Source organism: Crassostrea angulata, chromosome 7, assembly GCF_025612915.1.
Source record: "Crassostrea angulata isolate pt1a10 chromosome 7, ASM2561291v2, whole genome shotgun sequence".
NCBI classification, from domain to species: domain Eukaryota; kingdom Metazoa; phylum Mollusca; class Bivalvia; order Ostreida; family Ostreidae; genus Magallana; species Magallana angulata.
Window position 1 is genome coordinate 20742679 of NC_069117.1, and position 25436 is coordinate 20768114.

A 25436-nucleotide genomic window follows, 5' to 3' on the forward strand; every position below is an offset into this window, starting at 1 on the left:
TACTAGTTGATTTTAAAGGCAAAATTTTAACTATGTTCAAGTATTAAGCATTGTTTTTTATATTATTTACATGTTGTATATAATTTGTATATATGTGATAAAGTTTATCGTCATTTTGTTATTAAATGATCAATTTCGATTCAACTATGTGTTTTAGTTCATCAATTTAAAATCAAACAAAGCAGAAACATTCAGAGTTAAGAGTTGACAAAAATACATTTACTAGTGTTAAATCTAAGAGAGAGGGGGTGAATTGATTAAAAATTATTTATTGTAATCATGGTGTGTGCATCGTGTAAGACGATTTCCTTGTATTTACAAAAATCAACTCAGTAAAATCAGAATGTCATCACATAATTTATCCATAGAAAGTGGACGTCATAGAAATATTTTGCGAAATAACAGAACATTTGATTTTTGTAGATCCGAAATTGAGAATGAATATCACTTTGTCTTAATGTCCTCGATACCAGCAATTACGAGTCAAATACATAAAAAAAAAAAATACTATTGGAAAAAGCCATCAATGTAAAAAAAATTATTCAGTCACATGTGTAAAAATGTTGATTGACATACTATTTTTTAAACAATTGTTGTAATTAAATCGATGTGTCGAATTGTAGATTTTCCAATGCTATTATTAGTGTACTTCATATTAATTGCTATTAACAGTTTGTTAGTAAATCCATGCAATGTGCTGCACATATTCTGTTCAAAAAAATCATATGCATTTTATAGATGTATGTCTTGCTCAATAAAGAAAGTTGAAAGTTGAAAGATTTATTAAAACAAAAGATAACAAAATTTCTATTCTAAAGTCACAAACGATATTTTCTGTTGATATCACCCGCGGTTTTTTCTGTTTGGTAGCGGGCTACATATTTTATCAATCGAATCTCTACCATTCAAATTCAATTAGCCATTTAAATGGAGTAACTACATGTTGTACAGAATAGAGTTCAAAAGAGGTGTATAGTACCCCATCCCATTTTTTTGTTTGAACAGGAAGTGTCTATCTGAATATGGAATTTCTAGCTCGACGGAGGTTTTTGAAACTTAAACACTGCTTTCAAAATGATATATCCGATGAAATCCCCATTTTTATTCTTGTAATTCATATAAATTGTAATTTATATATACATGTACATTGTAAACTGGTAAATGCAAACCAAAATCTTTAAAATATGGGTTTTTTAACAAACAACTTTAATTACTATCTTATAATAAAGTGGAACAAAGCTACATAATTTTGTCATGGTGTAATTTAAGTTTAACGTATAGTTTAAAAAAAAACAGCAATTTCAAGTATTATTTTAAGTGAGAGGTAAAGTGTGCTAACACTTTTTAAATCAAAATTAATTTTGATTCCAATATAATTCTCTTTGAACATTATAACGAACAGAGAAACCTCAGCATGCTTTTATGGTATAATCAGCCTCAGAAAAACTTACCGTAAGGATTTCCCTCAAATTCAAATGGGAGGGGAAGATGAATCCCATATATACAGTAGCAGGCCACCTGCAGATAGATTATTATACGAATGCTACACACCGTCATCTTCTACCATTTATTTTACAGTCTTTGTAATCGGCAAGGCATATGATGTGGGATGATACTATTTTGTCATACATAAATTTAACTCAATTCTTATACAGGAAGCAGTTACGTGGAAGTAGTTTCGTGTATATGTGTGCTGTAGGCTATTTAAAGGGTTTTTTTCTTGTGTACAGTGCGTAACTGAATTTGTAAAATTATATCTAAACCATTTGCTAATCGCTATTCATTTTTTCTTTTCTTTACATTATTTTAGTTTGTACGTTTATATGTAGAGTATTTTTTATAAATAAAGTTTTTAAAATTATTCCTGACCAAAAATAAAGATCAAAGAAGCAATCTCGGAATGTTACAAAGCTGAACAACAGGACTATTCAAGACCCACTCTTTGACAAAAGATAAAGGTCAAATAATGGGTTCCTAGATGGTGATCAGCCCAGTGAATATTACTATAACCATTTTACATGCACAAAAAGTTTGCATATTAACTTTTTTCTTTTGGGCTTTGTTAAGGTTATCTTGCAAAACCAATTCCGTTTACAGTTAATTAGATTTACCTACGATAAAGTCAGATTACGAGGTTAATGTATAAGATCATGGATGTTACTAAGCTAAGCGAATTTGTTTGGATTATTCATTTCAGCAGGGACATATATATATTAGTATATAAGTCTCTGATTACAGCATCAAACAAACTTTGCTTATTTTGACTAATCAAACGATATTATAAATCCCTATGACGGTCAACTGAACTGTTAACAACAGTTCCTCAAAAAGTTTGAGTTTTGGGCGTTTAGTATACATTTCAATACTCCAGCAATTTCTGAATTTGGTACGTTCCGCTCTTTTAGGTCAGACCAGTAATTTATGTTAGAGGACTTGTAATCCTGATTCCTTATTATGATAATTTATTTACTAGTGGTCTCTTAAAGACTTCTATTCTGAATAAAAAATACTACAACTGGAAATTTTACACGCTGTGTAAAAAAGAACCGGACACGGGAGACACTGGAGTTACCTTAAATCATAAATAAAATCTTGGATGTCCGTTTCCAGTTCAATCAAAATGCATCTAGTTTATAACAGTATTATACCGTTAATGTGATTTTCACTTTAGCCACAAAAATTGATACCCTTGAATACTAATGAAATCACAGTATGCAATTCACTCGACGATCACTTTGGTAAGGTAAGCTGTACTATATTGTGTGTATTTGCGTTTCCCTTTGTTAGGTGTTTTAATTCCAGTATCACATGGCAAAGAAAGAGCTTGCCTCCCTCTCGCTTTTACTATATGGAGACGAGCTAAGCTTTGTCAACAAAATTTTTAGTCCTAATTTCTGGGAGAGATTAATCTGTAACGCCCTAGAAAAAATTCCTGAATCCACCCCTGTGAACAATAGTGTCTGAACATTTAAAATGGTGATATTTATTAAATATGTTCAGCTTATCCCGATTAAGTAGTTATTTATAAAATGAATTTGATAGTTGTCAATTTTCTAATTATCGTTAATATCTATCACAGGCATACTTGTAAACACATGGTCCGTAATCTTAAAATACAGATCTCTACAGCAGCGCAAAGTGCTGCTGTACATGTATAGATCCTGTAATTTAATCAAAAAGTCTTACCCAATGTTTTGGGGTTTTTTTGCACATTGTTGGTTAAGATATCTTTAATGCAAGATGCAGATCTATTTTTTTTGAGAAGTTTACATCACATTGTAAAATTTGCACAAAATTTATTCAAAATTTTTAATAAATACATAAAATTTTAGAAAACAAATAAAATTACAGCATTGTTATGCATATTATGTAGTTTGTTGCCCATGATTTTTTCTTTTATCCAGATTACGAACTTTTACTACATACATAAGCAAACATCATATATAGTGCTGTAAATGTTCCCCCTTTTTCCTGATTATGTTCAACAGTTGTTTAGATTTTTCCTTTTCTTGACACTCTGTTATGTAGGGTAGAAAGAACAGCATGTTCCCTTCGTCAGGTAAAATTTGTAGAAAGTCTTTCAACTCCAACACATCTGTCAGGTGTTTTAGTATTCCTTCAACAAAAATACAACTAGATATTAAAGTCAACCCATGTCAACAATACAAAAAGCATTTTCATATGCCATGCTTTTTACCATTGAACTCAATCCTTTTAATAATTTTCTGTCTTTTTTTTTTGTTGGCGGGTTGTACTTGGTACTAGCTCTATCCTCAAATACCCCATTCAAACATTTAAGACCTATTTTCCCTTTTTTCAACATATTTTATTTTAACTATAATGGCGGACAATGCTCTTACTTGATCAAACACATTTACCTTGAAATGATTTAAAATAGATATCAGCATTCTCATCTGGGCTTTCTGCCTGCATTTTGTTCATCTGTACAACTTCATTTAGATAGTTACTCCACTGAAATTTTAAAGAAAGAACATTCAAACACATGGTTAGTAAATTAATTTTGCTACAACACTTAAACATCAGTGTTGAGATTGACAAATGCATAATATAGTGGCACATTAATATGATAATAGTGCACAGGGGCATCGTATCCGCTCTACACTCTATGACATATATATAAATAATAGTATTATTTATATATATGTCATAGAGTGTAGAGCGGATACAATGTCCCTGTGAAAAGTAGTGTATCAAATAGCCCTGGACTTAAACTAATTTCATAGAAATATAAATTGGAACAATAAACTTACTATACCTTCAAACACACCAGAAATGCTTATTGGAACAATAAATTTCCTATATCTTTAAACACCCCCACCTCAAAAATCCCCCTGCAACTTACCAGCCCTGGGTCAGATCCCAGTACAGATGTTCCGTAGCTTAGAATAACAGCTGGGTACTTCTGAACCAAGGCCTTGAAAGTGTCTGTGACCTTTGACCTGATTTTACAAAGCATCCAGAGAGCATCCCATCCTAGTATGGATGTAGAGGTCTCAAGAAGGGAGAGAACTTTGGTCACTACTGTCTCACTACAGCAAGGAGAACACAGCATGCTCTGAAATAAAACAATGCATGTCACATCTTTAAGGATAATCCAGAGGATGAGATTTATAGGAGCAATTGTTACGAACATTGAATTCTCAATATTATGCCACAATCACTAAAACACAATAAAAATTGCTTATAACGCAATTAATATATAGCTGTTCTACATCATCAATACACACTTTATATAGTACAAGTAAAGGCTGAACTTGCTATTATTAAAACATGTTTTAATATGCTTTTCAACGTTATTCAACACGTAAAATTTCTTAAGGTGATGTCACAGTACTGTAGTGAGTTTTATATTAATTCAATTATTTATAACCATCTTTTAAAAAATTATTTCTCCTCTCACAGAAATGCTTTTCCCCATTATGTTCAATTGAAAAAGACAAGTAATACAAACAATTTTTGAAGTGGTCCCTACTTAAAATCTAGATTGATTTTCATGTTATTTTTTTTTATTTATTTAAATTTTATATATCTCAAGTAATGCTAACTAATGTGAAAATTGTTTTGAAAATCACAATTGTAAAAATGAATTGGGTCCGCTGTCCTTAAAAATGTAGCAAATGAAAAATTACCCAAACCAAAAAGCTGAAAGTGATAATTGTTTTAAATTCTGTTTGTTGAGAATAGGCACATTAAAAAATCAAGATGCATCAATCAAAATTTTAATCATCAAGTTCCAAAGCCTCCATGGCCACATTGAAACTTCATGAATAATCAATATTCTTGATTGTTCATAACCATCTCTATTTTCTATACTTCCAATATTTGGAGGAAAATTAAATTGTTGATAAATGAGAATTGACAGAAAATGAACCTTAAATCTTTAATCTTGACAGTTGACACATGATAAATCAAAGTCACTGTGCTACAATCTCCTGCCATGCTGTACCTGTAGTTTGACAAGATCCTCATGACAGAGGGCACAAGAACAGGTGCCGTGCTTGCTGACCGTTGGGGTGGGTGCTGCCATGTGGGTCTTCCTCGCCGTGGTGGGACTGGAGGACCGAAGATACAGGCAGGGCTGTCTAACGGAGAACACTCCTTTAAAGGGAGGTAAATCATCCAACCAAGAGAATCGGGATCCAAAGTATCCCGTGGTTTTACACTAGTGAGAAAGTAAATACCAAATCTATCAAAGAATATATAACTGGTTTAAAAATGAACATTTTAAATAGTTTTTATGAGCTACATTTAGGTATTAAAAGAAAAAAATTAAGACACATTTTCTGGCAATGGTAAAACATACACTTATTTTCATTAAAGTCGATTTCTAGAACGAAAAGTCAGGAATTATTAGAAACAACAGTCTATAATATTCATCCCCATTTACCTGGTCATCTCCTGTAAACTTTTGGAATCAATTTGAATAGATTCATTATTGATACATGTATTGAATAAGGTACTTGAAATTAGATTAGATTACTCTACAAAAGACCCCTACATGAACCCTAATCAATGATGTTTCCACCTTACCTGTGATGAAGCACTCAACCTTTGCTTTTCAGTAGGATATATCTCATGAATTATTCTTTTCACATACATCTCACATAACAAAATCTGAAAGAATTGGGTTAAAAATCGATCAATTTAATGCTCCACTATATTAAGCATTTCTTTAATTCAATATGTCTCCAATTCTTTATGTATATTCATCAACTAAAAAATCCTTACTGCTGCATCTTCAAAAGCATATTTTCTCTGATTATCTAAACAGAATTTAAAAAAAATTACATCCTTTTAATCAAAGTTATTATTAGGTTGTACATGTAATTATGTCACAATACAGGTACATACTTATCACAAGAAATGCATAACAAAGTTGTCAAATTAGACCAACAAAAGCCTCATACCTTCTAATATTTTTTCCAAATATTCTTTGATGTGATTATTCCTGAATCTTGTGTCTTCCTCCTGCTTTCCCTATAAATTCAAACAAAACATATATCATTTGTTCATAAACACATCAAGAATTTTTTTTTTCCTTTTGAAATTCAATTTTCCTCAAGGTAGTTTACTTTGAAAGAGAAAAGAAAAGGCTTCATGCAGATGTGATCATTTTATGAGTTCAATGTTGACATTTACATAAAACCAAGCAATCCCACAAACCACTGTTAATGAATGTATATAGCCAGTTATTTTGGTGTTTCTTATTCTTGGCAGTTAATATCAAATACAAAAACTGTACATTTCTTATTTTACATGAGTACTTAATTCTGCGATTCAACCGTTTTTCATCTAAAGCAAATGCAAAAGTATTCTAGTTTCCTTTAGTTTACAACTGTCCGAAAAATAAAAGCGAGATCTTAAAATCCACAAGATGTACGTGCTACTTGCGATTGTAGGCAGATATTTATTTATTGCATTTAATAAGGAATCTACAATAGTAAAAATTTAACTTCTTGTATACTAGTGATGTAGACATATTTACTCATGCCAAAATAACTCACTGTACAACATTTTTATAAGGAATACATATCCAAAATGGTATAACAAAGTTGGCTTCTGTTTATCATTGACAAAGCATGATATACATGACAAGGATCTAAAATGGCCCCCTAAAATCAATCATTTTATAATTTTACTTTGTTTGGGTAAACAGGTAAAGACTAATGATTTTACTTTGTACATATATACATGTACATGTAAAGACTATAAGGTATTTGGGATTTTCATCTTGATCAAATTGCTATCAGTTTAGAAATACGATATCATGAAATTTAACTTTTCCTTTCCTTTGAGCTATATCTTTCAGGTAACATCAATTACAGGCTTTTACAATCACTATATTTTCATCAAAGATGTATATTTTTAAGTCTTCTGACAGAAAAAAAAATTTTCTTGTTAAATCTTGTACAATCTATTGCCGACAAGAAAAGATCAAGAAAATGATTATTTTGGTCTCAATTGTTTAGATCTGATGGCCATTGTAGCACCATAAACAGCCAATGAATAATATCTAACATCAACTATACAATGTAATTTATGTTATGCACCTGAAAACTTTTTATATGATGAATTAAAGATGATTTAAAGAGGGTGAAAGTTGGCTCTTGTCATGCATATAGTCCTTTCAAAAAGATGACCCTTTGATTTTGATATGGTGACTCTTAAACCTGGCCATGCAAGTGACAAATGAACAGAGGTTTCAGTATGAGCTAGTTCATACTTTGATACTGTATACCAGTAATGTTAACTTTGAAAAAGTTATTTCACTTGAGCATTAATTTGGAAAGTTCAGTGATCATATATGATATTTTTTTTTTCAAAGTTTAAAATTCCTTGGTAGAATTACATGTATATTCTTATTGAATTTATATTAAATTAAATTTATAACAAACATTACCATTTTGACTTCCTGCAAATAAAATTTCAGATAAGAGAGTAAAAAATATAATACTGGTGGATTATTTTCATCTCAATTATTTTCCCCTTTCTTAAAAAAATTAAAATCATGCTAATTTAATTAGGAGCAGACTGGGGCCAACAAGCTTATATCAAATTTGTCATTCTAAATATTACAGCATATAATACAAGATAGTAAACTTTAAATTTTCAGTTTTTTGAGATTTTAAATTTTTTGAAATAAAAGCATATTGATCCAAGAAAATTATCCATTTTTAATAAATATTCTGAATATTAAAAACATCTATAGGCAACTACTTTATTTTGGTTGCAATTCTAACTATGTATTAATTAATAATCATCTCAAAAATTGACAAACATAACCTATCAATTTATGAGAAACAAATTAATGTCAGAAAAATACACACTATGCATTACAACTTGGATTCACATAACAAACAACATGCCAAAAGATCTACATTAATATTACATGTACATGTACTATAGTTTAATCAAGCTGGGCTACAGGTTCATTCTATTATCAATATACTGAGATAGTGGTGGTTTGTATTCTATATAATTACCTGCAATAGTCTGATAGCCAAGTCCAGTGATATCATTCCTGTGTCATGTAGAGCCACCATAGATGTTATCAACACTTGAGGACAGTGGCATCTCATCAACTGTAAATTAGCAAGATAATTGTCATTCATAAATTTTTGGATATGATTTCTTACAAGACTCTTTAAACAACACAAAGAAAACTTAAGTAAATGAAAAAAAAAACGCAATTATTTTTTTTTACAGCTATGTCTGTAACAATTTATTTAGTTAGTTATTTTACCTGAGACAAGGGAGATAACTCTGTGAAGTCCTGATGTAAGAGCCGATGGTGACAGATGCAGATTTTGGTTAGCTCCCTTTGTGGTATGGAGGCCAATGCTACATGTGCAGGCTCGGGGTCACACAGCTTCAGATGTAAGCAAGCCAAAGCCACCATGTCTACCGGGCTAAAACATTACAATCATCAGTAGATGTCTTCAAAATCTAGGATTCAAAATGGAGTCAACTTTCTTCGATGGTAAAACATGATTAAAGCAAAGCGCCAGGGACAAACCATTTTATTAGCATCATTCAGACATTATCTTATTCAGCAGATGTCTTTACATGGAGTCAAAAAAAAGGGCCATCTTTCTTCTAAAGTAAAACACACTTACAGTGAAGTGCCAGAAGTGAGCAATTTTGATTCTTAATAAACTTAATTTGTCATATCCGATAAATTTATGGAACTGACCATAATATAAATGTAAATTCTTTACAAGTGTGTAACCATTTTACTGAAAACTTTATCAGGTTGATACCTGTGCTTTTCGTCAATAGAAGTTCTGTGCTTCATCTGTGTCTGCAGGATTTTGAGGGCTACCTCTCGGGTGTACGTCTGGAGGCGAGAGAACAGGATGACCTCAGATATCCGGTCTGGAATTACCTCCTCAGAAACCTCAAGGATCTGATCCCCATCCACCTGATCAAAAATTAACAACTATGTCTGTAAAAGAATTGCATTGTTACATGAATTTACAAGGTAAACAAACAAGCCTTTATGTATTAACTCTCACCTCAAGAATATTAAAAGCTTCCTCATCTTGAAATAAAACATAATTTAGGAAATAGCTGAATCCTTTGCCATAACAGTATGGAGTAGTCTGTAAAATATCAAAAAGCAAAAGTTAAGGTTAATGCAGGTATCAGAGTTTTCAAGTTTATATATAGTATGAAAAACAATATATTTACAAATCATGCACTAATTTTACATATCAAAGGGAGAGCACTGTCACATACAAACACAAACTCTCAAGAACAGACCAATAAGTTGCATGTCAGCTTTTAAAACTTCATTTATTTTTGTCTCAGTAAACCTTTTTTGACTGTTGTTTGTAGATAATAGCTTGGTGGACAATGTCACTGATGGAGAGTCCAGACATTAGGTAGTAGGGCAGACACATCTTAAAGTTCTCTGCATCAGGCCTTAAAATATCAGAAGAAATCAAAATTAATGAGAATTTTTAATTTCATCTCTCTCTCTCTCTCTCTTCTCTCTCTCTCTCTCTCTCTCTCTCTCTCTCTCTCTCTCTCTCTCTCTCTCTCTCTGAGACGAACAAATCTTATTTGAAAGAGAATACTTTAAAATCATCATGATTTATTGGGACTCAGTTTTCATGGATTTTATTGATGCCCTTCATTCATAATTTAACACCCTAACAAATATTGGCCCACTGGCTTTACTTGAGTACAAATCTATTGTGTTTTAAAAATCAACAGCATATCATTGACATCCCCAACTATTTTTATACAATCAACGAAATTAAAATTTAAAATGAATTCAACAACATTGAATTTAGTACATTTATTTAACAGTATACTTAGAAAATTCAAATTAACTATTCACTCACTTTGAATAATATTCTCCCAAAAGACCACAAGACTCTCTGTATAAGTCAAGCAGGTGCTCATCCTTTGTATGCTGACCAATGAGGGCATTCCTGATTATCATGTGACTTTCTTGCAACATATGTAAATGAGCAGCAGAATTTGTATTTCTGGTCCCATAGTTAACCTGGAAAAGAAATTCTTTAAAATAACGAGGAATAAAATATCAAGACTCATTAAGAAAAACATTTCCCAGTGCATTAATAATTAAAATATGTCTCACTTACCATATCTTTGAAAAGTTCAGAAACTGTACATTTCTCTAATGCATAAAGACTCCATATACTCTCATCATTCCTAAAAACCAGATTTTATATTTCAGGTTTAACCATCAACTACAGTTGTATCTCCATCAAAGCTACCTATTAGCCTTATGACCCCCTACACCATAATGACTTGTCACTGTTGTGTTCACTGAGAGCCTTATTTAAGAAGACTCAGACAAGCTGTACTAAGGATAATGATTATATAAGAATAGTAAGGTCAATTATGGTAAACTGGTACGAGATTGGAACTGTTTAGTGTGCTGTGTATGCAGAGTCTTTTATATAAATAACTGTGTTTTAGCGCGCAGCCACTCTGTCATTTGAATGGGACATTTATGCTGCTTTAATATCTAAAATCTCTTCCTGTACATATTACAACTGATTCTACATGTACTTACTGGTGGCTGGATGTTTCCACTTTTGATAACAAGATGACGGCATTGTCTGCCAGAGTGATTTGAGTGGCACCAATAAATGGATGAGCACCAAGCAAACAGATTTCTAGGTTAGCTGATGGGTAAGCCTGTAATATATATATGGTATCAGCTATTTGTATCACACTCTTATATTTCATGCACAGCTTCCAATATTAATATCATCTAACTGAATTTACAGTCAAAATACATGTATTGATTGGATATTCATGTCACCTCAAATCAAAAAAATACCTTTTTAAATTATAGAAAACTTCTGGGAAGAAACCCATGATGAAATGTATCAGACTTTTTAATCAAGGAAATATTCATTAAAAAATTTCCTTGTAAGGTATTATGTTTCAAGTGATTTCACGTGTACCTGTATACGTATACACTTTTGGTTCCCTTTAAAAGCAGGTGCTTGTTGAGTTTACCTTAGTTATACCGTTCCAGTCCTCTGAGTTGTGAATGGCTGCAGCATTACATCTGCTAGAGTAAATCTCTAGTCCTTTCTCATTCATTATGTACAACAGGTTCCCATCTGTAATCAGCTGAAAGAGGCACACAGGTCTTTTGAGCGATTTTAGTGTTATGAGATATGTAAATAAAATGTCATACAATATTTCACAGAAAATACATTAACAGATTATTACATTCACAGCTGACTGCTAAATTTTAAAAAAGAAATGAATCCTAGGAAGATTTATGAATTATGTTGTTTCAGGTGGGACTACTGTGGATGTCCTACAGTACATTCATACCTGATGTGCATCCGATGTGTACTTGTAGTGGGAGATGTCGGAGATCTTGGCCCACAGGTTATACATGGTCCCTACCCTGGAGCTGCTGAGGAGACAGGACATGCCGATCAGACTGCTATACACTGAGGACTGAACAGGGATCTCTCTGTACCAGTCACTCACTGCTGGCCTCACATTGTCTAGAAGGAGAAAATGTATAACAAGCGTTCCTACAGAGCTCACTTTTAATTGTTACTACGTGTATTTGTAGTTTGCCAATCATTGCGATGAAGGCTTTTTAACATTTCAATTTCAATTAATGTATAGTTCAACAAAAATTCATTGGTTCTCAGGCTCTGCTGCATAAGGTCAATTTCTGCTTTATTCTGATTTCTGATTTATTTTATTGCAAAATTGAAAAGGGGAATAACTCTATGTTAAGTTAAAATATCAAAATTATTAAAGATATTCCTCTTTGCAACTAATATAAAATACCTGCCTGATGCATTACATATCTGAGAGTTTCTAAGGCCTTTCTGATACATATATTTTTTTTTCATTCTTTGTTTTTCAATACAATGATATAACATTTAATTAAATACTGGTATTGGCAAATTCTAAATTAACAAAATTGCTTGTGAAATCAAAATAGAAAAAGTACCAGATAGGTATGTTGGTTGGAGTTGAATAAATTTCCAGGAATCTGTAGTGGAGGAACTTCTCTTGTACAGGACAGTGGCCACAGTAAGGTCCCCAAGAGTTGAGTGACCTCCCCCTGTAAAGAGAGGAAAGAAGGGGATTCAATATAGCACTCAATGTAATAATGAAGAACCAAAGACAAGTGTGATTCACCTATCACTTTACATTGTTTTCTGTTTTATATTCATTTTACAGACCTCGAAGATCCTCATGCTTTGGAATGTCAGCTAGCAACAAATCCCTCTGGGCAATTTCTTGTAGTGTTTTTAGAACAACTGTTTTAGATTGCCTTTTTTTCACACCTCTCCTTCCAAGAAATGAACCCCCATCAAAGTCAACTTTTTCGTCAGTTTCATCAAAATTCCAAGTCACAAAATTTTCATCATCGTCAATTTTATTGAAAGCATCAAATCCAAATTTATTCAGGGAAGATGCTGATAAAGCTGGACTGGCATTTATAGAACTTCTAGAAGAACCAAGAAGTCCATGCTTTGAAGTATGACTTTGGAACGAATCAGGATGTCTGTCTTTATCAGTGCCTATAGAAAGTTTACTTAAAACAGATGACACTCTCCGTCTGGTTACACTTGGAAATTGCTTCAATATGTCAGTATCTTCTGTCTGTTTGTTTGTTTCAGCATACAAAAGACGAACTACCTGTGCTTCTTCTTCAGAAGCAACTGCAACATAGTTTTCACAAAAAGAAATACTTTTCACTACAAAGCTCCAGTCTAACTCCAAAAATACAACAACATCCACGTACGTTTTTTCCGAGTTTGAAAAAGACTTTTCTACAACCTGATAAAATGTTGTCTTTTCTCTCTGTACTATCACTAAGTTACCAGTTTTTTGACAGGATGAGATGCATGTTACCTCTTTAGAACATGGAATATCAATGACCTGAAGTTGGTCGTCAGCTAAACTACTAAGTTTCAAACTGTGATCATGATTGGCCAACCTCACACAAGATCTGGTGCTATTTGCATCTGTTGCAAGCTGCCAGTTTAGGTATACTTTTACTGCATAAAATGTTTGTCTTCTAGAGTATTTGACTTCCAACGTTGCCACATAATTTCCTTAAAGGAAAACAAAATGAACTGGCATACAATTTGTAAGTAATTTTTTTTTTTAAAAGTAAAGTAACAGTTTTGTAGGACAAGCACTGTGCCTCTTTAGTTTCATATTTGATTAAAACCACCCCTTTCTCCTTTCCTTCATTGGGGTCTAACAAGTATCGCTATGAGGTCATCTTCATATGATCTCTAAAGCAATATAAGCCCTTCCTTAATTAGTCAGAAGTAAAGGTCATGTAGCGACAGCTTAGCCTCCTATCAAGATCTGTCAGACCTTGACAAGTGTAAGGAGAAGGGAGAAGGCTTTAATCAAACTGGTTTGGTTGTTAATGGTCATTCATTTTCTATATATGTAGCTGCATAGTAACATCAAAACGCAACACTGATTGTGTAGTTTTTTAAGTGCAGATTTGTAGCTCTCCAGGAAAATTTGTGAATTAATTTTGGTTGATAAGCTGCACAGCTACAGTGCCTCACATACAAAAGAACTTGCAATTTAATCATAAAGGTTACGGTCATTTATTTTTAAATTAAGATTGTTTGTGCATATGGATATGACATGCATTCAATAATACTCTGCTTGTTTAATGCTATTGTCCTCAAATAATGTTTATTTAAAAAAACTCTAACCTGTGTTATTAAACAACAGTTGTTGAGCTCTAGCTTCCGTTGCAAAAGCATTCGTTTTCTGATGTTTTTGGTTAGCTAAAAACTTATAAATAAAGACACAGCAATTTTGGGTTGCAACAAACAACTTATCCTGGTGTGCAAATAAAGCAACTGGTTCGTTGTCAACTTGTATGACATTCTGAGACTTGAAGTTGTGGCACTTGTACACTTTCACCATGTTTACACCTCATTCACCATTTTGATATCACATGACACATACATCGTATAGACCGATCTCGATTAGAATGTCCTTGTAAAACCGATCCCGATCAAAACGAAACATGGACCACATATACAGTGTACTTAAAGAAAGTTGCAATACAGGCGCGTAGCATCGGGGGCCGAGGTATTTTTTACTTTTTCATAAATTTACATATAATAGTTAAAATTTAGAATCCCCCTCTTTTTTTTTCTTTTTTTTTTGAGGGGGGGGGGACGTAAAATAAATTATGGCGACAAAAAGGAAACAATATTAACCCTAAAATTATCATTTCACACGCAAATTGTAGTCCAATTATTCTCCAAAAACAACTTGAAATTTTCAGTACGTATAGCTTCTTTTGATCAATATCAAGAGTTAGATTTTTCGTAGAATTCTATGTATAGTGAAAATTTTATTTTAAATTTTTTACAGATTTCAAATATATATTTCTTTGAACAAATTGTATCTCTATTGTAAACAATCTTAAATCTCTCTAACAGCATAGTCCAGACACGTAGCATCGTTTTTTAAAGTGTGTGTGGAGGGGAGGGGGGAAGCAGACCCATGTAAAAAAAAATCCTAACAATCAAAAATAAGAAATAAAATTCCAAAATCTTAAAAAAACCTAATCCGTGGGAGTATATTTATATCTTCCTTCAATTTCACCCTTAATTTCATTATTTTCATTCCGATTTTTTACATGTAGGGGGGGACAACTCCATGATAATTCAATTTTTTATTTGCAAATCTAGGAAAATTAGTTGCTGCGAAAAACAGTTGGGGGGAGCTCCCTGATGCTAAGTGCAGTCTCCATTTTCTTTTTCATTCTATCCAGATGACTGTCTCTAAATATACATTAAATCCGCGGGTTAAGATTTGGCCTTATTGTGCGTTCACTTAAAAAAAATCTAATGAATCTGGATATACAATTTTTCCAGAACTTTAATTTCATTCTGATTCAGAGATTATTGTACATAACTGAGCAAAATATGTAATCTATGCATTTGATTTAAACACAAACAGCTGAAAGATAATCTTTTGCAATGGGCGGTTGAGAAGTTGCACCTTAACACATGAACCTTGTCTGCTATTGATTGCCAATAGAACAATTCACCGTCCATTTACCGCGCCAATATCGTCTCGAAAGTTTGTCAAACAATCGATTTAGGAATGACATTAGAAGTTGAAGTTATTATTGTCGGGAGATCACTTCTAAAAGCATTCCAATGTAATATGAATGCATGTGATTTCAAAATGGTATTGACTTACAATTTATATACCTGTACACCTGTCAAGGTGCTTCTTATACAATCTACAGCGCATCATTAGAGTTTTCTACAGTAAACAATTAGACAGGTCTAATATTCGATGACTGTATGTTGTTTGGTTATCATTTATAAACACGATGATTAATTTATACCATATATATAAAAGTATCGCGGAATGGCTCTTGCACATGGAACAAGATATTGCAACTTACAATCAAGCCGATTAGAATTAAGGAAAGTATATCTTTGACATTCGATCTGTTCTTAACCAATTTGTTAAAAAACACTGCTGGAAACAGTTCTTGTTTAGACCACATTATACACACGAACCTGTGAAACGGAGACGAGGAAATTGAATGACGATAAATTACACAACTCTTATTGTTTGTTTTTCTTCAAGTTTTCAGTAAAGGGGGTGTCAAGTTTAAAAGACGACCTATCTTCACAGCGAAATTTAAAATACCGTGCACTTTCTTTCCCAGTCACCCCGGGCAACCCTACGACTCTTCTCCGGAAAGAGAGGGAGAGGGCTCCTGTATAGCACACACGTCTTGGTTGACTTAGGCAAACGTGTCATTGATCCGCGTATTTAATCGGATGGGATTTGCGAGCTTATAAAAATCTAGTGATTTAAACATTTCGAGAGGAAGAAAAAAATACCTCGTTCCATTCTTCAATAAGAATATTTCATATACTCGTACCTCAGAGGTATTTCATTAACAGGCAGTGATTCTGGGAATTGATTTTTATGATTTTTTTTCACTTGGAGTTTTGTCATTTGAATCGCAATGAAAGATGGCCCACAGTTGAAGTCGATAATTGGATAATTTTTACCTGAGCAGGTAAGAAGATCCTCTCAATTCAGCTATGTCAAACACTATCACCTTTTTTCTAGTTCGATAAGAATATACATCGGTAAACCAGACAAAAATGTTTTAGGATCATTAAGGACTTAAGTCGGAGATTTCGGACCCTGGTCACAATTAAGTATGTAAGTGTATGCTGTACTTTTGTTTAATTGTGCAGTAAGTCTATCAAAAGTTCATTGATACATTTAAAGTTTCAAATACTAGTAAACATTTAATTTCTTTTATTTAACGTCATTGCAGCAAAGATATATGTGTAGTGTAGGACGATGACTATAAGATTTTAGTGTTGAAGACTAGTTGGTACGTGTTAAAAATCTATTCATTTTTCAAAGAGAAAGTATTTTACCCCCATTGGATCGAGATCCATTGTACCATGTATACCCCCATTGGAGACCTATAATATCGAGTACCTACGGTAAATACCTAAACCAGAGCACGATTTACGTGTCTAAAATGTCGAGACCGAAATTGCAATTGACTTGAAAACAGTAGGATTTAATTCTTTTGTGAGCGAGGCAAAACTTTTCCAATTAAACCTGATTTAAAGTGAGCCAGTTTTAAATTTTTAAATTAGCACATGGGTTCGATCAACAAGAACCGAACAGGGGCATTTATCAAATCGTCATAAATTTTGTTAATGGTTACTGGTGTCAATATTAGACTACAACAAGTGTTGATATAACTTCTTACAACCCGGGTACAACATTGAACCGAACATTTACACACTGCAGAAGAAAGATAGAAAAGAAGGCGTTTGATTCGATGCATTTAGGAATTTGTTTGATGTTCAGAATACATGCTGTTTCATTAGCGACCAACAGCACCTGAAGTTCTCAGGAGAACTCCTCGGGAAAGTTGATCGTAATAACACGGCATTAATCGAATCACGAAATTCTTTTTCTTTCTATTGTGTAGAATAAATACGATTAAGTCAATTTTCCCATTTCTTGATCGTTAGTCTCGTACTAGTTTACATTTAAATTCAAAAAATCTTATCCAAGAATAATGGTTACTTGCATAATATGAAATTGATCAAGTATTGTTTGCTAAAGGCGTAAATCCTAAAATCGAGCCGATTCTATATCGAACTCAAAATGGCTTGGGTCGTTCAGGCTATCACATTCGATTTTTCTTCTCTCTCATTATTTTGGATACTGTGCTTGGTCAACAAAGGAAAATCCAAAAGGTCTATGGTCTAATGGCAAGCAATAGCAGTCTCTATATTAACCTAACAATTTTATGGAATATCGATAGGAAATCATGCATCTGCATCGTTTTTGAAATGTGAAACGTTTATGACTTGATTGTTATATTTTTTCTCAGAGGTTGATTTGAAATGCTGATAGACGAAGATCGAGGTTTCAGCAGAGAGTGATAAAGGCGAGTTCCGGTCATGAGTTCGATGTACTACAGGGTGGACCTACCCCGACCAAAGTCCCCCACGTTTGGGATGGGGACGAGGACAGCGAAAGAGATCAAGGAAATCACCGAACGTCTGGTTAAATCTACGTACGAGAGAAAGCTAGCGACACAGGAGAACAAACAAGTGAATAACTATGAACATCTACTGGATTCCGGAAATAGGAAACGAATGCCGTCTGCTTGCCGCGAGCGGAACATGCGTCCGCCACCGAGTAGGGAATCGGACGGCAGGAGATACACCGACCGTGACTTCCGGGTCCTGATGAGGCGGTTGATGAGACCGACTATGAGTGCCAGCGCCAAATACCAGAAACAAGATGAAGACAATGTGGAGAAAGCCCAGAACTTGAAGGAGGGTAAAATCGTCCGCGACAGGGAGGGCTCCGCTAAAAGTGTCCGTCGGATCAGCCGACCTACTACCGCCTCTCGCGCAAAAACTTTCGAGTGCCATCTATGTTATGAACACATGAATAAAAAATCTGAAACGGAGCCAGACGCGTTCGATTATGAATACTCGGATTCGAAGAAAGTTCCTAAGGAAGAGCTGGACTATATCGTCGAGAGGGTGGCGATGCCAACCTGCTCTAGTGCCAAAGGTGTGAGGAAGTGTGCCAAGACTCCCGTGTACATTGACGAGGTCAAAATCCGGGAAAAACTTCCGCTGGTTAGTGGTCTGGAAAGAAGCAAGAATGTGCAGGAAATAACAAACCGTCTTCATCAACGAAGGTACAAATTTACACCGATGGCGACCGAAATCTCCGTCTTCTAGTTTTTTGTGATAAACAGGGTATCTGTGATTTTCGGATGAGCAAACGAATGTTCGTTATTTTTATTCAAGTGAAAATGAAGTTTCGTTTCGATTTTTGAAGAGCGATTACGGTATTAACATTGATGATATTCAGAGTTTTGAGTTTCAGTGCACTTTTACTGTCATTTTGACACATTCTATTTTAATTTAAGATAGGACTTTATCGAGTACACATTGTAATGCTATCTGATTTTCTTCAACCATTTTTACTGACTTGTTTAACCTTGAACAAAAAGTCAATACAAATTAAAAATTAAATGAAAAAGTTGAGAACCTTCGTTTGTCAGATGTTCTGTTTTAAGAGCTCACACCTAGAGGTTATTTCATCCACTTAGTTTGATGAGCTCCAGAATTGGAAATCAATAGAAACACACACACACATGGAAGGTATCCATTGACACAAAACAAAACAATGACTTGTTTCAACTTTATTTCTTCAACATCAAATGTTTTATACCTAATCATTATAACACATTATTATAGATCTTTTTCCAGGTGTAATCATACTTAAACAATAATGATCTTTCCCACCATATATTTAAATCTACACAGAGGTTCTTGGAGATCGTCCATGATGCTCCCCCCCCCCCCCAAAAAAAAAGTGTGTGCATTACTTTTAAAACAAATACCTTGAAAATTCTTCGAGATCTTTAAACAAAGGGAAATTCTTCAAGGATTGTGGATTAAAAGGAGATTCAGTGAAAAAATTGAGTTTCAAAAAATAAAAAGGAGATATCAAAGTCATCCATATTTTCATATGGAGAAATATTATCAAAACAACTCTGGAACTAAATGACAAAAAATGAAATTAAAATTGAATCTTCAACCTACATAGTATGCACTAATGATATTAACAATGCCTTTAAGGCTTTTCATTAAGAGAATAATTAGTGACATAGATCATTCTATCAGTCATGTATAAACAATACATTTCTGTGAAAAATATTAGAATTTTCCCTATATCAAAGTAGTGTGTCATAATGATAGTTATGTATGAATCTTAACCATAGCAAACATAAAATACTTGTGTATTACTTTACATAATTATATTTTTTTAGAGAAAAAATTGAATTGTTTAGTTGTGGATGCATGTGTTTGACACTTTTTAATCAAATGATATTTGAAACAACTAAAGGGATTTAAAATGAAATGACACTAGTCCAACCAAAACACTTTAACAACAAGAACCATTTTCAATATATTTAAACAATAAAATGCTTTCTTTGGTGATTCATGTGGGATGTAAATGTAGCGACATTGCAGAAAAAACTACACAACCGCGGATTATGTAATTTTTTTCTGCAATGATCACTACCTTCATAACCCACATAAATCATCAAAGAAAGCATTTTAATGTTTATATTTACATCTTTCTTTTAACAAATTAATAAATTGATTGCAAAAAGTAAGTAAAATTCACTAAATTACTGTTAATGTACACCAGTTAAAAGAAACAGCCAAATCGTCTCCTATCAGATTTGAGTCTGACATCATCATGATTATTTCGTGAAGTCAGTGATTTTTTTAGGTCACTGTAGGTTTCCAGCAATTGTTAAATGGGACGTGTAGATTTCAGTCCTGTCAGTTTCTACACCTGTTCTATAGAGCTATGAAATAACTATAATTTAAATTTCCATAAGAAATAGAGAGATTCATATTCGGTAGATGTAATAAATATACAATATCAAAACACAGAAACAAAATCCTACCAAACCCTCTCCCCCCCCCCCCCTCCCAAAAAAAAAAAAGAAAGTCAAAGTACTAGTGCACCTTTAAATGGAAACAAAAAGACATTAAATGGTGTCAAAATATGTTACGGGACCATCAAAATACGTATAATTACAAAAAACAGAGATATGTGGGACTGGGATATATTTGACAGTGTTTTTTAATTCACACTCTGACTGAATAATGGTGGCTAGCTCACTTGATTTTAAAGGTTACATTGTAAACCCAGCAACAATTTTACATCAGAGTTCATTTACATTTATGTTCATGACATGATGACGATTATATTTCCAAATCACATATAATATAAATTATGAACCCTTTTAACATCTAGCTATAAAAAACAGTAAATCATGAACACAACAACAAATTTTCGATTATATGAAATAACATACTTTAGTAAATAAAAAAAAAAAATATAAAGAGTACATTTGAAATGCCAGAATTATATTCACAAAAATATATTCACAAAAAAGAAAGATTTCAAAAGAGATTGGGAAGTAAAAACCAAAAGTTTGTTGCACAATCAATAAGCATTTAAACAATTTATTGGGACTTTTTATGAAAATAAATATATGTGTCTTATTGCTAATGAAAATTAAACATAATCTTAACTAGAGAAACACACACCTCATGATATACAGAAAGCTGTGAGGTCACTGCAAACTACTCACTTAAAGAATTAACCTTTGAGGGTCAAACTCAGAGGAGAGCTACTAGTGGACCCCAAGGATAGGGGAAACAGGTATACCCTGGGACTGGATATCAAAACAGCATATATTACAGCTTAACGGCACATAAAGTACATGTATGTAATGATTTCATAATTCATCTTGATAGTTCATTTCTAATCATATAATATTATACTTGAATTCTATACAGAATTCAACATTGATTTACATCAATATATAAATATGTGATTTCCCTGAATCAATGATATGACGAAAGTACAAATGTAAAACAGCATGTACTCATGATCAAAGAATCCTACTACAATTAAAAAAAAAAAAGAATATACATAATAATTATTCTTTAGAAATATTTTAATAAGTATTATTATTTTATACTGTAGACCAACTTTATTTGAGACAACTTGATTTCATGAATGCTCTGTCATTTAACTAAGTGAAGCAACTAACTTTTACAACCACATGAGCAAATTTATGTAGAAGATCTCATACAAATAAAAAAGATGTTGAGGGCCTTGTCACATTAAGGTGGTATAGGACACTTGTCAATATTCATGTGGATAAAAGTAAATTATAATGAAAATACTTTGACTGTTTTAAAATTTTACAATATTTGACCAAAAAATGTTTTAAAAATTTTTGGAAAGGTATAAATCATAAAAGCCCAAGCAGGTTTCGAACCCATGACAAACATATTGGTAGTTAACGCTCTAATCCATTGCGTTACCCTGTTAGGGAACTATTTCGAGAAAGGAAAGGTTTATAAAATTATATTGTATACTCAATTTCATTGTTTATTTCGATCGCAAATACGTCTTACATGAAGGTGTCCCATACTGACCACCTTAAGAAACGTTTACTATGTCATATTACGTTATAACCTAGCTCTTATCACAATCAATCTTCAAGCATGCAAATAAAGTTAGGTTGACAGTACATGAATATATAAACAATCATGTGTATATACATGTATACCATTATTGTATGTATACAATTATTATTATTGTTCTTTTAAAAGGGATTCGACATACGTCTGTTAGTTAAAATTGATATCACAAAACTTGATACATTGGCTATAATTATAAAGCTCTCACTTCACACAATTTTATACTATAATTATACTAAATAAAATAACAATTAAATGACTAACAGATTTCCGATGTTAAACTCCAGTATCGTCGGAGTGTTTGCGCTCAGATTTCAGTAAATCATCCGTCTCGTCCTCGGCTATGTAGAACAGAGGAGCCTGATCCTTGCTGCTGGACTCCTTCATCAGAGACTCCTTGTCCTCAGAGAAACTGACCGCCAGAGGGGATTTCTTACTACTCTTCTTTGACTTGTGTTTCCTGAAATAAACGAGGAAAGACAGTGAGAAAATGATGATCCTAATTATGGAAATATAATTTCCTTCAAAATTTAAGAGAGAGTATAAAATGAAAGAGGAAATATAATTTATACTTTAGGCAAATAGTAAAACAAGAAGTGATATATTATACACACAACTACAAACTTATTATTATCCTTAATTTTGATTATACACAATTTTTGAGAAAAAACAATCTGAAACATACATATGCATAGAAAAATTAATGCATTGATATCATCAAATTAAAGCACAAGATTTTAATCGATCAAAAGAAAAAAATAATTATCTATAGTACAAAGCAAAGTAAAGGGCATTTTAATCAATAAAGTTTTTAAATCAACTAATATGTTACCTCTGCATGTTTCAATACTTTCTACTGATAAAGGTGATGTAACAAATTGTAACATATCAAGTACATGTGTATATATGCAATGATATTCAAAAATGTCACAAGAATAAAAATCAGACTTAAAAAATCTATATCTCATTTTTCCTACTTGGATAAAAAATGCTAAAATGTCAAAACTAACTTTTTCTTTGAGGTGGACTCTAAACTGTTGAGACTGTTGGAGGATTCATTGGCAACTATAGTTTTCCACAGCATTGTTTTTGACATTTCCTCTGAAATGTTTATGTCTGGTTCTGTGGTCACTGTGATTCTCTCGACAGGTATGTTGATGACATTACCACTGATCAGGGGCACCTGCACTGTACCAGAACTGTCCAGCAGCTGCGATCCATGGTGAACCTTACAAAACGAATTAAATTTATGGTCATGCATTATAACTTTGATTTCAACTTTAATCTTAAATATACAGTTTACACGCAAGGTTCATCCCAAGACATGATAATTAACTAAATATTGATAAGATGGTATTAAATCTGCAGTTTTTAAAATGCAACCATTTCCTATAAATTGCAAAATAAGAAAGACAACTCCGTACACTTTCTTCCTTTGACTAAATTACCTCGTCTTTGTCCTGTCGTTTCAGCTCATCCTCCTTGGCTCGTTTGTGGACCTCAGGCATGATGTCATCTAGCCATTTCAATTCTTCCTGAGTAAAAATCTTGTCTAACCCCTTGCGTACAAAACACATACCAAGCACCTGAAACAGATTGTCAATTAGTGGATTTAACCATTTGGAATTCATATTTCATTATACACCAATTTTACCTCAAAATTTTCTATATACCAGTAGCTTAAAAATAAAAACTCATTATCAATATAATGAATACTGTATACAGGGAAATACTCCCTCCCATTTTATTTTCGCCTCTTTCGCCCTTGTTGTCAGTGGGCTAATTAATTTAAGACTGAACAAATTCAAATTTTTTATTCAATATCTTTTTTTAGTACAACTATGTCTGCATGGACAAATTCAAGGTGGGGTGAAATCCTTTGCAAGTGTAGAGGGGCAAAAAAAAACCCTAGCTGTAAACAGTACATGTCTTCGAAAGAGGGAGCTCATACCATGATGGGAAAGGCTATGGACGTTTTCTTGATGCTCTTGATGATCCAGAGGATGATGAGACAGAGGACCTGTATGAAGGTGAACAGATGGACCCTCCTAGTGCGGACATGTCGCAGGTACATGTAGTCTGGCTGGTACTTCTGGGGCATGAACCAGATTAGGATCCGGTTCACAATCTGCATGCCATGTAACGAAGACACACCCATATACAAGAATACTCCATACAGCACAGGCATGGGGATATACTGTATAAAAAAAATCAATGTTACTGGGAACTCAGTAAGGTGAAGCAAAATGTGCTGTTTAAAAAATGATACTGGCATATATCTTAGGAATTTTAGCACTCTGTGGTTACCTTTAGAACGTTCGTAAGCAGAACTGATGCTCCAATCATCACACTGATGGCTATTCCAGTCCCCCTTTGTTCCCTATCAAAACAAAGTGCCTAAGTACATATATTAAGAGGGCTTGATGGTCGTGGCCATTTTTAGACAGTATTGATCTCCTTTAAAAGAAGAGCTCTAAATTAAGATATACGAAAATGCCCAAATTTAAAAGTAAATATATGGACTTTTTCTTTACAAAATAATAGTTTATACAGTAGCCAAAGACATATCCAAAAATTTAAGAAAGATCTGATGACTAATTAGTTGACCACCCAGCCTCCTTAAGTCCTTATTAACAATCTGTTTAAAGCTAAATGTTAGATATAAAATTGAAACCTTAAATTGTGCCATTTCTGTTAAACAAATCCCAGCCCTTACCAGACACCAAGGAACTTTGGACTCTCCCCAGGGGCTGAACACTCGGACTCCCTCTTCAAGGACATCACATGTGTGATGGACAGAACTGTCTCTGTGACGTACCATGGCAACCCCAGGATAGAACAGACCACCACCAGAGATGCCACTAAGAACAGATCCAGGTGGTACCCATGTCCCTTCTACAACAAGAAAAACCTAAATGTACCAAGTGCCCAATAAAATGCTGGCAAAACTTCTGCATTTCAGAATTCTATAACTGGTTTGGTAGGATCTATTAAAGAGTGGACACATACCACCAACTTATTTTCTTTCCTGTTGATAATGACCAGTGTAATTTGTTGATCCATGAACAGCAATATGGTGGCCAGAAGAGCCGGGATAATGGCTGCAAAAACCAGCCACCACGGATTATGTTCAACTGGATCCACAATCCATGGGCGATTCACATCTGTGGGCTAAAATAAAGTCCATTGTTAATTATAAGCATCTCATCATCTACGTTAAAAATTACGTATCCAAATACACCTGGTAGTTAAAAATGCTTTGTTTCTAAGGTACAGCTTTATGCAAGTACCTTA

At 33.3% G+C, this 25436-nt stretch overlaps 4 protein-coding genes across 14 annotated transcripts in view; 1 reads left to right on the plus strand and 3 right to left on the minus strand.

Moving 5' to 3' along the window:
- The window catches only part of LOC128193001 (uncharacterized), a 30280-nt gene extending 28579 nt beyond the window's left edge, over positions 1-1701 (minus strand). Inside the window, exon 1 of one of the 3 annotated variants that reach the window (XR_008244583.1) lies at positions 1452-1701. Coding sequence is in view for 2 of the 3 variants with exons in the window: in XM_052866156.1 (XP_052722116.1) it covers positions 1452-1557 (106 nt within the window). In the remaining variant the exon portion in view is untranslated. The remainder of the gene's footprint in view (positions 1-1451) is intronic. The other 2 variants (XM_052866156.1, XM_052866155.1) reach the window with 2 other exon arrangements.
- Positions 1702-3138: 1437 nt separating this feature from the next.
- On the minus strand, positions 3139-14484 carry LOC128156452 (BLOC-2 complex member HPS3-like). 2 transcript variants are annotated; one of them, XM_052818607.1, is made up of 21 exons: positions 14232-14484; positions 12726-13604; positions 12491-12604; positions 11851-12029; positions 11524-11640; positions 11072-11196; positions 10635-10704; positions 10371-10534; positions 9837-9945; positions 9537-9623; positions 9282-9442; positions 8765-8930; positions 8505-8603; positions 7922-7933; positions 6429-6498; positions 6250-6284; positions 6052-6135; positions 5468-5683; positions 4364-4576; positions 3879-3972; positions 3139-3616 (listed from the first exon to the last, which is right to left on the minus strand). In XM_052818607.1, exons 1-21 carry the CDS (start codon positions 14446-14448, stop codon positions 3438-3440), a joined length of 3390 nt encoding a protein of 1129 aa, XP_052674567.1. In that variant the 5' UTR covers positions 14449-14484; the 3' UTR covers positions 3139-3437. The 2 variants fall into 2 exon arrangements, with proteins under 2 accessions (XP_052674567.1, XP_052674569.1); XM_052818609.1 differs by lacking the exon at positions 7922-7933 and having other exon boundaries at positions 3194-3616.
- Positions 14485-16111: 1627 nt separating this feature from the next.
- On the plus strand, positions 16112-19104 carry LOC128192866 (uncharacterized). 5 transcript variants are annotated; one of them, XM_052865876.1, is made up of 2 exons: positions 16112-16582; positions 17933-19104. In XM_052865876.1, exon 2 carries the CDS (start codon positions 18003-18005, stop codon positions 18798-18800), a length of 798 nt encoding a protein of 265 aa, XP_052721836.1. In that variant the 5' UTR covers positions 16112-16582; positions 17933-18002; the 3' UTR covers positions 18801-19104. The 5 variants fall into 5 exon arrangements, with proteins under 5 accessions (XP_052721836.1, XP_052721837.1, XP_052721838.1 ...); XM_052865877.1 differs by lacking the exon at positions 16112-16582 and adding an exon at positions 16616-16731; XM_052865878.1 differs by lacking the exon at positions 16112-16582 and adding an exon at positions 16705-16727.
- Positions 19105-19252: 148 nt separating this feature from the next.
- The window catches only part of LOC128192865 (sodium bicarbonate cotransporter 3-like), a 28624-nt gene continuing 22440 nt past the window's right edge, over positions 19253-25436 (minus strand). For 3 of the 4 annotated variants that reach the window (XM_052865872.1, XM_052865875.1, XM_052865874.1), the window contains 7 exons: positions 25152-25313; positions 24859-25037; positions 24450-24522; positions 24094-24339; positions 23591-23728; positions 23153-23370; positions 19253-22602 (listed from right to left, as the gene is read on the minus strand). In XM_052865872.1, coding sequence (XP_052721832.1) covers positions 22419-22602; positions 23153-23370; positions 23591-23728; positions 24094-24339; positions 24450-24522; positions 24859-25037; positions 25152-25313 — 1200 coding nt within the window. In that variant the 3' untranslated portion in view covers positions 19253-22418. Of the gene's footprint in view, positions 22603-22974; positions 22996-23152; positions 23371-23590; positions 23729-24093; positions 24340-24449; positions 24523-24858; positions 25038-25151; positions 25314-25436 lie in introns of all 4 variants that reach the window. The other variant, XM_052865873.1, reaches the window with a different exon arrangement.